This window comes from Polypterus senegalus, chromosome 18 (assembly GCF_016835505.1).
Source record: "Polypterus senegalus isolate Bchr_013 chromosome 18, ASM1683550v1, whole genome shotgun sequence".
In the NCBI taxonomy this organism is placed as follows: Eukaryota; Metazoa; Chordata; class Cladistia; order Polypteriformes; family Polypteridae; genus Polypterus; species Polypterus senegalus.
Genome location: NC_053171.1, coordinates 20,188,088 through 20,201,012, shown reverse-complemented (window position 1 = coordinate 20,201,012; position 12,925 = coordinate 20,188,088). Strand labels below are relative to the sequence as shown.

Sequence of the window (12,925 nt, the reverse complement as noted above, 5' to 3'; positions counted from 1 at the left end):
GTTTACATGCGTATAAAACGTCCTGAACACTTTCTTATTAAAACTGTATGAAACTGAACATTCCCACAAAGTGAAGGGTGAATCTATATTGATTTACGATTAATATATACATACTGGAGTTTACATTATATCCTTTTTTATTTATTTATTTATTTTTTGTAAGTTGGGCACCGATCTTATTAACCATGTAAATCAAGGGCAATAAATAGACCTTACTTTTATTTCATAATTTATTAGAAGCTTCGTGTGACTATATTTCAGTCAAATATCTATATAAGTTACAGGAGAAAAAAAAAGAAACTTACGTGGTCAAATAACAATTTAACTCAGTTATAGTACAAGCAACCTTTCAAGTCCATAAAAACTTTTTACAACATAATATACATATTGCTAAAAACTATGTTTTCATTCCAAACCTTATACAGAAATATACAGCTACGTTTTACATAAAATTCTATTAAAATTCGGAACCACTTTATTTTACCCAGTTAATGTCTTTGTGTGCCCGCGTGTGAAGGGTATTCTCCTTCTTTTTAACACTGTTTAGATTTGTTCCTTTTGTCTCTTCATTGTGGTGCGTATTTACATGTCAGCTTCTACACATTCAGGTTTCTATGTAAGTTTCCTGAAGCTGCAAATCTCGTTCATATTAAGATAGATCCCCCTTAGAACTCCACACGGATTTCTGGCTTACAAAGTGACCCTTCGTCGCTTTCGGTCCACAAGCAGTCGCCTACATATCCACGCGGAGATGCAAATTGCTTTCTTGGGCGTCGCAGGAAAGCCCCTGTCCGTCTGAGACACATATCTTTTTTCAGTTATACTAAAACTCACCAGGTCCTACCATATAATAGTGCAGAACACGGCATGGCTGTGCCATAATCTGAACTAGAAGAGTTTAGATGAGACAAACTGGACACCTGGCTCTGCAGCGATGAAGGGCTGGATGAATGCTGACCGAGATCTGGCGAATGCCCCGTACTGCCAGCCTGGTGGCTTTGGTGTTGACCAATCCCAGAGCTATTAGTCGCTACTGAAATGGCACCGGTGGCCTGCTGGTGATGACCCTGAATGGACGTTGTCGAGGTTGTGGTGCCTCCTTGGCAGGGTTTGCCGTCTTTCACAAGCACAGGCACCGCCACGCGCCTTGGGGACTGCTGCTGCTGTTGACAAGAGCTGGTGTCCTGCTGCATCTGTTGCTGTGTCACCTTGTCTTTGGCTTGCCTCTTCATCTTGTACCGGTGATTCTGAAACCAGATTTTAACCTGAGTGGGAGTGAGATGGATCATGCTTGCCAAATGTTCCCTTTCAGGCGCCGAAAGATATTTCTGTTGCTTAAACCGCCTTTCCAATTCGTATACCTGGGCTTGAGAGAACAGTACTCTGCGTTTTCTCCTGGGTGTGCTCTGCAAGGGTGCCATGCCTTTACTGACATCTGCCAGAGAGCCAAGACTGCCCATTCCACTCATGTTCATCCCGGAGGATGGGCCCATGAAGCGAGAAACTAGAAGGAAAAGTCAGAGATAGTTTAAGTCAATGGCTTACGAGTTAATATATAGTAAAACAAGGAAATTCTCAAATGTTAAGAACATCATGGAATTTAGTGTTACAATCTCTTGAAAATATACTGACAGAAATGCGCCCACCAGTCACCACTTATGTTGAAAGAACTGATAACTGATAAAAGGACCACGAATTTAAATTAATAAGTAAATACAATTCTTAAATCCGACGTTATATGCACCTTAATCCAGTTTCAAGTTCCATTTTAAGATTAAATTATTGCAACCGTCTCATAACGTTTCATAATACAGCTAATTGTAGAAACTGTCACCGAAACATGACTAGTGACAAATTACCTTCCTTTAAAAACGATTGAGTAAATTGATGTTTGTTACCTTCAAAACATATATATATATATATATATATATATATATATATATATATATATATATATATATATATATATATATATATCTCTCAAAACATATATAATGTGATGATTGATTAATGAAAAATGAAATCTTGAATTGGAATAATGAGTAAGTAAAGTTTTTTTTTTTTCAATATATACTAATGCAAATAATTAATAAGTAATTCAAATAAATATCAAACTAAAAAAAATATACAAGCGGATAAACAACATATAGTTTCTTGCAATTACCTAAATGATATTTTTTACTTTTAGGACGGTTCAATTTTAAGATAACTGCTTTTTTTATTTGAAGCGTCGGATTAGAAAATGATATTTGTTTGTAGGTGTAAATTAAAAATATATATACAGTATATTGTTACACTCGTCTGTTTCTATTCAGCCAGCGTTACAATAAATAATAGGCATATATACAGCGAAATTTTACGAAAATGAGCGCACAAAACATTACAGTTTACTCGATAGAAAAAAAGCAAAAAAGTTTAATGTTAGAAATTGATTTCAGCACTGGGCGATACCCATAATTCTGACAGTGCACAATGTGTAAGTGTTCATTAATATGATATAAAACTGATTTTAAGTCTGTTGTGCACTGATAGCCGTTGGACATGAACAAGGTCTCCTTTCACTTTTATTAATTGTCGAAGTATGCCATTTGTGCCCACAGTCTATATTACTTTCTTTTCACATGCTGGCACGATTTGTTGCCTGCTCCTTTCCTGTCCTCTTCCAACCCTCTTTAAACATATCTGGTCAGTTCTTTTGTTGAACTTTAACCGACTCCCTGTCCTTTCCAAGTGTCTTTCTCACACACAAAACCCCACAGTCTAAGTCGGCGTCAGCTTGTGATGCACACTTACTTGTAGAGAAACGTGGGTCTGGGTTTGCCCCGTACCAGCCAGTTGCCGAGGCGCTGTTCCTCATGCTCTCTTGGTAAGGCGGAAGCTCGCTCATGTTGGCCAGATTTCCCAGATTACCGTTGCAGTAGCCCCCCATGGCTGTGTGAGAAAGCTGCGGCACCCCCGCGGCTGCCATGTGGTAGGTGGCGGGCACCGTCCCGTTGTGCCCCATGTGATGCTGCTGCATGGCTGCTTGAGAGACCTGAGGTTGCCGGTAAGCTGCCAGGGGAGCCCCCAAATTGTTGCCCTCCATGCTCACTTTCTTGTAGCTCTCCTCTAGGGGACTCAAAATATCAGAAACTGAGAAAGGAGTCGTATGCTTGGGGCTCATCGACATTGTTCTGTGGCCGGAGGGGGAAAAAAATTAGAAGGCGAGGCAGATATTTTTTTTTTTTCGCCAAAGCCGCGGTACTGTTGTCTCAGCGTCGATCTTGTTGGATGAACACGTAAGAGAGTAGCTGAAGTCCGCCTTAATTGGATTGAGTGGAGACTCTGAGCTGCCTTTCGTTTGTTTTAGCCAGGCGCCAGGTTTAAGGCTGCCACCAGAGGCGGAGCATAGGAAGCCAGGGCAACAAGACAATGGGTCCCTCTCCACATCTCTGCCCAGGATAATTAGCTTACGTGCTCATGACAAGGTAAACACCTTGAACTTTTCGCTTGTCAAATTTCTGTATCCTGAAGGTAATGCTAAATGAGCAGATGCGACTTAAGTTAGCATTACGCAAAATCCCGCAAAGCAACCACACGAGGCTTCTACCAAATCACCTGTAATTTCGTTTGACTGATTATGCTACTGTTGCTATTATTTTATTTATTAAATCACATTTCATGTTGCCATACACACGCTTTTAATAACAGTCATTTTTTTATTTTGTTTTCGCGGTTATTTTAATACGTTTATTTCTTGAATGAACATTTCACGAGAATGATATCCATTTAAAACTATAACACGTAAAGAAACCCTCTCGGTTCTTCATCAACTTTAGATGTGTCCAAAGTTGCACTCCTAAATGGTTAATTTCAAATGCCTTGGATGGTTCTGACTAATTTGTCTATTTATCTCTCCCTATCATTTGAATCTATTTATATAAATGAGCGTTATGATTTAGTAAACGTTTAGTCATACCACTTAATATTACAAACGATTTCAAAGGTGCTGTTGAACCTTTGACTTTTAATGCATCCAAGAGCCATCCAGCGATTGCACTTGTAATTTGTGTTTGCATTATGCTTGATCGTACTTAAAAATGCAAAAGTGCTCTTGCTACACAGGGAAAAATCTAAATATCTCTTGGTAAAGTGGCAGCCTAATTGACCGGCCGCATTCTGACTTTACTTGATATTAGGACTTAAGGATCATTTCGCCTCAATGCAGAGGTTCTTATTGAGCGGCCAAAGGGCTTTCCAGGAGAAAGAAGGTGTTCGTCTGAGAGTTAACATCTTTCAAGTACAGCCCTCCGGCCTCCACTGTACTTCAGCACCAGGATGTACTGAGCTCGCATCCGGACTTCAGTTGGATCCCATGTGCCCCTTTCATTATAAAGGCAAAAAGAGGCATGGGCATTCATTCAGAAATAATTTTAATTTGAGATCTTGAACAAGACGCTGGATTTGATATCTAAATTCTATCTATCTATCTATCTATCTATCTATCTATCTATCTATCTATCTATCTATCTATCTATCTATCTATCTAATCAATTATATTAGGAGATTGGTAAATTAGACTTTATAGTACCACGTAATAGTCAATTTTAAGGATTTAGTTTTCTCCGTATCTTCCTCTTAAAGACGTGTATGCTCAAAACAGGCTGTGCAGTTTGCAGCTATAGCATTGGCGGTGTAGTTATTTTATTCTGCAAGTCATATTTCGGTGTACCACTGCAGCCTTCTTGATCGAATAACCCCGTCCTGCCTGTGGGTCACAGGTGGTAAAGCTCTCAAAAGAAGTTAAGCTACAGGAGGGATAGCATACAAAGTAAGGTTCTTGGAATATCTCTCTCTCTCTCTCTCTCTCTCTCTCTCTCTCTCTCACTCTCTCACACTCTCTCTCTCTCAGAACGGACAGCTCTGTTTTCGAGCGTTTTACGGAACACTTTATACATTTCGCCGCGGCTACTAGAAAGCTACTCAATGGCTTCTGACGTGACACACAATTCTTTTGATAATACTGGATGTGGAAATAAGAGCGAAGCTGTTAGTCAAATGTTCTTACAGCTGATGCGGGACCCGTGGTAATAAAATAGATAGAAGATGAACGCGATGATCATCAGGTGAGGGGACCTTTATGAGATCGAAAAGTGCGCGTGACTAGACCAGCCTGCAAAGAGAGATGTGCGGAGAAAAAGCACATGCGTATGTTGTTGCACAACTAAAAAAAAAAGCATCATCCATACACCCTAAATGTATATTTTATTGCAGTAATGTTATATTTATCGATTGATTCTATGATTTACAAAAACTTTATTTTACCACACTCCTGCTGTTTGTGTAAATAAAGTCGGTGGCTCTTAAAGTTTAACTCTAAAAGATTTAAAGGACAGATATCCATCAATTAGCAAAAGGCTAAACGTGCATTAACGAAATTCAACTTAAGACGCTACGAATTTTGTTAAAATGCGTTTGATCCTTCAAAGCGAATTCCTTAATGACAATTAAAAGTATTGTTTCTGCAAAAATGGAAATCGTATAACTAATAAATTAGATAAAATTGCCAAAATTATGTGAATGCGTAAGAGTTGTTTTTACTAGTATTGCATTTCCTTAAAAAAAAAAAAAACACTGAACGGGATACCCGGATTCAACAAACTAACTTATAGACTTGGGTCACACTCATAGGACTTGTGCTGCGGACTAAAGGCGAGCAGCCCAAGCGACTAACCACTATGTCACCACGTATCTATCTATCTATCTATCTATCTATCTATCTATCTATCTATCTATCTATCTATCTATCTATCTATCTGTCTGTCTGTCTGTCTGTCTGTCTGTCTTTTTGTTTTACGTGGAAGAAAAAACAACGCGGAGTTAGTCATAATAAATAATTATACAATCCGAGCAGGAATATATTAAACACAAATTTCAAACATTGCAATGTTTCTGGAAACCGCATACGTGAGTGTATGTGCTCTGCTTCTATTTCACATAAATGTAGTATTTGGTTATCATAATTCTCACCGCGTCCTGCTGTTTTATGTTATGGAATATTGCAATGTGACTTGGTATCACCTAATGTTCAGTGTTACTTTTTTCTCATAATAATCCAATATGAAAGAACTGTCCCCCTTTAAGAAACTATATTTCTTTAAACGAGGCTCTGGCAAAAACAACAAAAGCACAGCTCAGTTCCAACGCCGCCACTGTTCAAGATTGGTGCTGACTTGCTGACCTGCCTTATAAGCATCTTTGCAGTCGCCAAATATAAAGGCGTCTTTTGCTTGTGTTGGTATGCTTGGGAATCTGAAATATCATTTATGCACATTACAATTATTTATATATATAAAATGCAACACAGCGAAGACAAAGGCTGGGAATTGGGAGGTGTAACTTTTTAACATGGTGCATATCTTAGTTGAAGCCGGCGATCAGAAAAGTTGTTCATTGCAAGCATTTGCTTGTTTCTAAATATAAACGCATAAAAAGTCTCCCAGTACACGTAACTATATCCTCATTTAAGTACAGTTCTACTGGATTTGGTATATCTTACGTAATAGATTTATTTTTGTCGCTTTTGCTTGGTAAATCAGCAATATATAATTTTCCAATACAAACTATACTTCATTAGAAGTTATAACATTTTATGTAATGTAAAATCATACACTTGCACAGTAAAACAACTTTAATTATTTGGCAGTAAGAAATCCGATTCCTGTTAATTTTAAAGACTGCTTTTCTAACACTATTTAATCATACAAGCGTAACGTGTTTATAGAGATGCATACACGCATTTTATTCTCACATTTTTTTACTCCCTACCTTGGATCCATTTTATTTGTTCATGAAATCACATTAAATTTGTATAGAAGTGTTAAAATGAACACTCACAACATCAAAGTAAAACCCCCTGTTCGATTTTTTAAATTTAGTTATTTATAGGAAAGAGCGTAACTTGCTCAAACTTTATTTCTTTACCTGCTTGTCCATTTACACACTAACCAAGCATGTTACTTAAGCAAAGAGTGAATGATTTTAATACGTTCTATCGCAAGCCAAAAGTAAAACAGCTAAGCAACCCAAGTATATGGCAACACTGAAAAAACCTCAGCACCTGAATACTTTTATAACAAATTATTGGTTAAAGTTTTAAAATAGCGTTCTTGTCATTTTCTAACCTAATTATTGTCTAGGTGTACTGTTTGGTGTACGAAGTAAACAGCACACGAGAGTATAATTTTAGAGGCGTATTATGATTTGGCAGGCGTTTTTTAATCTATAGTTACACAATTATTAAAAGCTTATAAACGTGCAGCGTGCGCAAAGGGCACCAAAGAAGCACATCGTCTTGAGACCCTTCAACCCTAAGAAAAAAAAAAGATTAGGAGCAGGATAGGCAGCTCGTGTACTGCTGCAAGGAGACCGGTCATCAAAAATCTGATTAGTAAAAAAACGATACACTGAAATATTTAAAACTATATGAACTGTACTGCCTCATGCAGAATTACTTTTCATTAAATAGTCTGCTAAACACCATTGTATAACTCGCTTTCTAGTAAACCAACAAATAACTGCAATAATAATAATAATAATATTAACAGAAGTAATACGTACCATTTAGGCTCCCTTAAGAAAGATGCATATAAAAGACAAAACGAATTTTAAAATATACATATTCGTCGCTTGCCTCCTATTTACTCATTGCCATTTTCTGACTCCATTTATTATTATTGATATTACTATAATAATAATAACAATAATAATAATAACAATAATAATAATAATAACAATAGTAATAATAATAATAACTGGGATTGGCTCCAGCAGACCCCCGAGACCCTGTAGTTAGGATATAGCGGGTTGGATAATGGATGGATCGATAATAATGATAATAATAATTATTATTATTATTTACATTTTTAAATGCATTTTAATTATTGCTTAAAGAAAAAAAAACAGTTTTGAGGCACTTTCTTACTGGAAAAAAAATCAGCTGTTTCAAATTCACGTAGTCCTTTCCTTATTTATAGTGGGTCATAGGTGGATAGAAGTACAAAAAATGGACAAGATCTTAATGAAAAGTTTATATTAATTATTAATTACTGAAAGATAATAAAAAAAAAAAATACCTCAACGGAATATGATTGCCAAGACGCCAGAGTAAAGTAAAAATATTTTGGTAACATTACAATGTTTGCATAATACGTAGTGTAAATTCTGTTTGTATGTTTAAATTAGTCTATGGCAGCTTTGTGTAATATGTATATTACGTTATACACACACATATGCAGTATATATACATATATATAAAGTGTATATATATGCCTATTTATTATTTACATAGACTGTAATACAATGAAGTCAAACATACTTGTATTGTTTATTGTTATTATTATTTTTTTTTCTTTTCATTTACAAAGACTTCAATAGGATGAAGCTACATATACACAGTAATAAAGTAGAGTAAACGGTTTCCGTGTGCTTTTTCCCATTAGGTGATATTATGAGCGATTAATAATCCAGTAGCTCACAATTGATGATTGAGAAGAATGAGGAAAATGCATTAGAGAATTCCTGGTTAATGTTTACATTCATCGTGAAACGTTGCTTGAAAAGCAACTTATCATTGAATGATCATTTAACAAACGTATTCAGTTCGTTTTCGTAGTTTAAATAAATACATAACATATACATTAATATGTTTTACAGATGGTACCGACCTCTTAAAGTACTCTTGAACTAACCGCTCATAAAAAGCACAGACATTTCCTTTAACTTTCTTTCTTTTTTAATCGCCACTTAAGTTGAAAAATGTTGTCATTTATTAACTCTAACTACTGTGTTATGTATTTTAAAAACAGCACAATGATACGTCATTAGTAAGTCGTCTTGCGATTCAGAAGCAATAAATATGAATAAAAAGTTGACATTTTTGCTCCACAATGTATTTTTATTTCACCTTTAGAGGACTAAACTATTCTTTTCATTCGGCGCCTTAAACTTTGAGGCTTGCAGCGACCTCTTTCAGCTCCTTGAAAAACTACACGTACTCTATGCGCATTTGTTGTTATTTGTATACCAATATAAAAACGGATTGGTGTCGGCTCAGAGCGATACTTAAATAAATTACCGGATTAAAAATGGGTGGTTGGGTGAACATAATTTTAGAATTAATAACATTATCGGGATCACATTTATGTGGCTTTAATAAAAGGAACCTTCTTACTTTATCTTCAGAACGTCTTAATATAATGTGATTAAGAAAAATCAATCCCTGCCTTTTCTTGGCTGCTGACACAGTTGACGGTCGGGGGATGCTGGTGACAGTCCAGGCGGCTTTAGTCTCAACAGGTGCTATCACATGTCGCTCTCCTACACCCACGTATATCTGCACAATTTAAACTTGGCAATTAAACTAATACGCATCTCTGTGGAATTAAATGAGAGTGATCGGGTTATAAACCAACATAAACTGGAAGAAAGTGCAAACGTCAAGCCAGACGTATCACAAAATATCTGTATAATCTTGAAATATATAAGGAATTAAAATATTAAAAGACAAAACTCTGAACTTATCCATTGCGTTTTAGAAATACTTCCAATGCCGGGAACTGGGGCAGTTAAAACGTCCGCGTTTCGCAGACCAGTCGCGTGCTCGTCCTGCTCACATGAGAAGCTGACGATACACCTTTCGCCAATAGGGGGCGAACATGTTAATTCAACACAGGAGGCATCCAGGCACCGATAAGGAGTCAAGCGAGTTGACAATGGATGGACACGGAAATTACAACATCTTCTAAAGGTAAATATAACCTCATTCAGTGTTAGTATAATTACCACAATTCACAGAAAGTAATATCAGACAATGTATAACGTAAGGAAAGTGTAATTAATACATCCGTGTTTGCAGAAACCAAAATGCGTACATGAATGTGACCATATATCAGTAGGTTTGTAAAAAAATAAAATATATCACAATGTACATAGCCTACGACAAGTCAAATAATACATGGAACTCGCTCGGTAGATGGTGTTGGCTTCTGCTGAATACATGCGAACTCACTGTCATAAAGGTACCTATAGGAAAACAAACGAAATAAGGTAAAACCGTGGGGAATGTTGGGTATATTTATTCATTTAAGTATAAGGCTTGAACTGTCGACATTTTTGGAGTTAAGGTAATAAAGAACCTCGACATTTTTGGTGAACATAGCACAAACAATAACATCTGAGAAAACAACCAAATGATCACATTAGCAATAGGCAACAGAGAAAAAAAGTTCACATCCACGTCAAAGGGCACTCCTTATGGAGGAGTAGGACCCTCCAGGAGAAACGGTGCTCGGAAAGATGCACCAGTGTAATGCTCTTTGGACCAAAATGACGCATAAATAATGGAAAAAAGATGTTGTAAATTTTTTGCACGGAATTTGATATCCATCTGTTATCAGATGCTTATGTGACTGTCTTCTGAGATGATGTCAAGGGCTTTGCTGCTTTATTCATTTTACATTAAAATTATATTTTACTTAGTGGCCTGAAGCCTTTATCCAAGGTGACTTTTAACATTTGAGATTCAATTGCTTACATTTCTTGTGTTTCTGTTTTTTCTTCATTTAGAGCACAGGCAGGTTAAATGACTTGCTTTTGTTCACACAATATCAATAGCAGGATTTGAACCCACAACCTCAGGGTTTGACATCCAAATTATGATTTAGCATGAAACAGTAATTTGCTGTTACTTCTTTAGATGATTTTATTTTGGCATACCTGGTAGTCATCATGTTGGTTGTTCAAAAGCTATAGATTTGTGAAACAGATGTGTGTGCTTCATGAGTTAAAAGAGGATTTAGATCCATACATTCAAAATAAATATAAGCAGTACACATGTACATACTGTAGACACTTTAATAGGGCCATCCACTCATCAATACAAGTAACTTGCTCCTCCAAGAAGCTTTCAACTCAGTATACTGTATATACAGTGCCGATGCTATGTGCTTTAGATCAAGCTTATCAGTGCACCAACTGACTGTGAGGTAGCTAACCCGTTCAGACCATTATCATTTATCATACCCTATAGGTGAAAGCATAATTTGCCTTAATGGTGCAGGCACCAGCCCTATATATATGTATAGCATTACAGACATGGCCAAGAGAAAAGCCAAGCAAAATGACACCTTTTATTGGCTAACTAAATAGATTACAATATGCAAGCATTCGAGGCAACTCAGGCCCCTTCTTCAGGTAAGATGTAATACAGAAACTGAAGTTTCCTGTTTCTGTATGACATCTTACCTGAAGAAGGGGCCTGAGTTGCCTCGAAAGCTTGCATATGGCTAACATGGTACAACACCCTAGTACTACAGACATGGCCAAGATATTTAGTCGTTGGACCAAACATTGCAATAGCCAAGACCTCTCCAAAGTGATTTTAACTGTAGTATGACTGCTTATTGTGAACACTCTTAAAAATAAAGGTGCCAGAGTAGATCTTAAGATCAATGCCATAGAGGAATTATTCTTGGTTCCCAAAAGAGCCATCCATGTGAAGGTTCCAGGAAGAAATCACAAATTTTTCCTTTAATTGACTAATTAATTAATAATTAATTAATTAATAATTAATTGTGAATTTCCCCTTGGGATTAATAAAGTATCTATCTATCTATCTATCTATCTATCTATCTATCTATCTATCTCTCACCATTTCACCACCTAATAGTCAAAGTGTGGTGAGCATATTAGTGCAAAAATGGCTGCCATCTTATATGCCATGTGGATTTGGCACATCAGTTGTGGTTGAAGTGGCTCCTCATTTTCTAATGTAAGCAGCTGAGTATAGAATAGTTCTATATATATCTGTAAGAGCCAATTTTAGAAAGCTAAAGTTTTTAGTTAAACTCGTATTAATGTTTGCTTAATTTGAATAGATTATTAATTTCTTCCATAGTCCTAGCTTATGGTATGGTTTTTTCCCCCTATAAGTTAGTAAGAGAGAACCTTCTTGTTATAACTGAGAAACAGTGTGATAATAAGCTCAGGTCCCAGTACATAAGGACTTAAAAGACCCGTTTTCTACTCAGAGATGGGATAAGCATACAGTTTTCTGAACGTTTTGAAATGTTTCAGAAATAAGTATATAGTAACAATTTGAGATGTAACAAGATTAAGCTTAGAACTGAACTTTTCTTAACACAAATTTTTTCCCTTTTTTTGCTTTTTTAATTTTCTTTTTTGTGTGAACTGTTTTACTTTGAAACTTGACTAAACTTTTAAAAACAAAGATATTTTGTCTTCGGAATCATTTCTGCATATCAGGCTTTTGTTGAATCCCATTTTTTGAGTTAGAGCTGCTGAACTTTGGTAACTTTGGAAAAACGCAGCTACAATATCTATGTAGTTACTTATTATCATTGGATTATCATAATTGATTTGTGAAATAACATTGGGTTCATGATTTTAAAAGGACTCTCGCTCTTTACAATTACATAAGCTAAGTTCAGGTTTTCCTCATCTGTTGGTATCCTTCTAGGTTGCGTACTACACATTAAAGTGTTCTGTTTTGTTTACATGTCCGGAATCTTTTCAAAGAGGAAAAGGCCAGTTTCATATGGAAAGAGCTTTTCCCAGAATGAAATAGTTCTTTTTCAAGTAATGGTTTTATAAGGAACCAAACAACCCAGTAAGATGCCATTTTAGGAGTATTATTTTTTTTAAGAGCGGAGATGGTGTTTCTAGCATCTCAAACAGCTGCTCTCCTAAAATGCTTACAGCCCACAGTCTCTATAGTTTACAGAGGGTGGTATGATAAACTAAAAACTCCCAGTGTGCAGCAGTTTTCTGAGTGAATGTGAGAGGTCAGAGAAAAACAACCAAACTTGTTTGAGTTTCAAAAATGCTATGCTTTCTCACATCTCTGGATGCATCATATGATTGACTG

The 12,925-nt window shown here is 36.2% G+C and overlaps 1 protein-coding gene and 1 long non-coding RNA gene across 2 annotated transcripts in view; one reads left to right on the top strand and one right to left on the bottom strand.

Annotated features, from left to right (window-relative positions):
- Nucleotides 1–226: 226 nt before the first annotated feature.
- nkx2.1 (NK2 homeobox 1) lies at nucleotides 227–3,666 on the bottom strand. Its single transcript, XM_039742040.1, has 2 exons — nucleotides 2,794–3,666; nucleotides 227–1,504 (listed from the first exon to the last, which is right to left on the bottom strand). The coding sequence occupies exons 1-2, from the start codon at nucleotides 3,167–3,169 to the stop codon at nucleotides 831–833; spliced, it is 1,050 nt and encodes a 349-aa protein (XP_039597974.1). The 5' UTR covers nucleotides 3,170–3,666; the 3' UTR covers nucleotides 227–830.
- A 5,647-nt stretch (nucleotides 3,667–9,313) lies between these two features.
- The window catches only part of LOC120518986, a 29,425-nt gene continuing 25,813 nt past the window's right edge, over nucleotides 9,314–12,925 (top strand). The window contains exon 1 of the long non-coding RNA XR_005631349.1: nucleotides 9,314–9,787. This is a non-coding gene — a long non-coding RNA (uncharacterized LOC120518986). The remainder of the gene's footprint in view (nucleotides 9,788–12,925) is intronic.

Excerpts from the sequence above, each read along its gene's own strand:
- nkx2.1 (XM_039742040.1), bottom strand. The coding sequence starts at position 3,169 with ATGTCGATGAGCCCCAAGCATACGACTCCTTTCTCAGTTTCTGATATT. Across the intron at positions 1,505-2,793 it reads AGACCCACGTTTCTCTACAA|TTTCTCGCTTCATGGGCCCA; the intron begins GTAAGTGTGCAT and ends TTTTCCTTCTAG.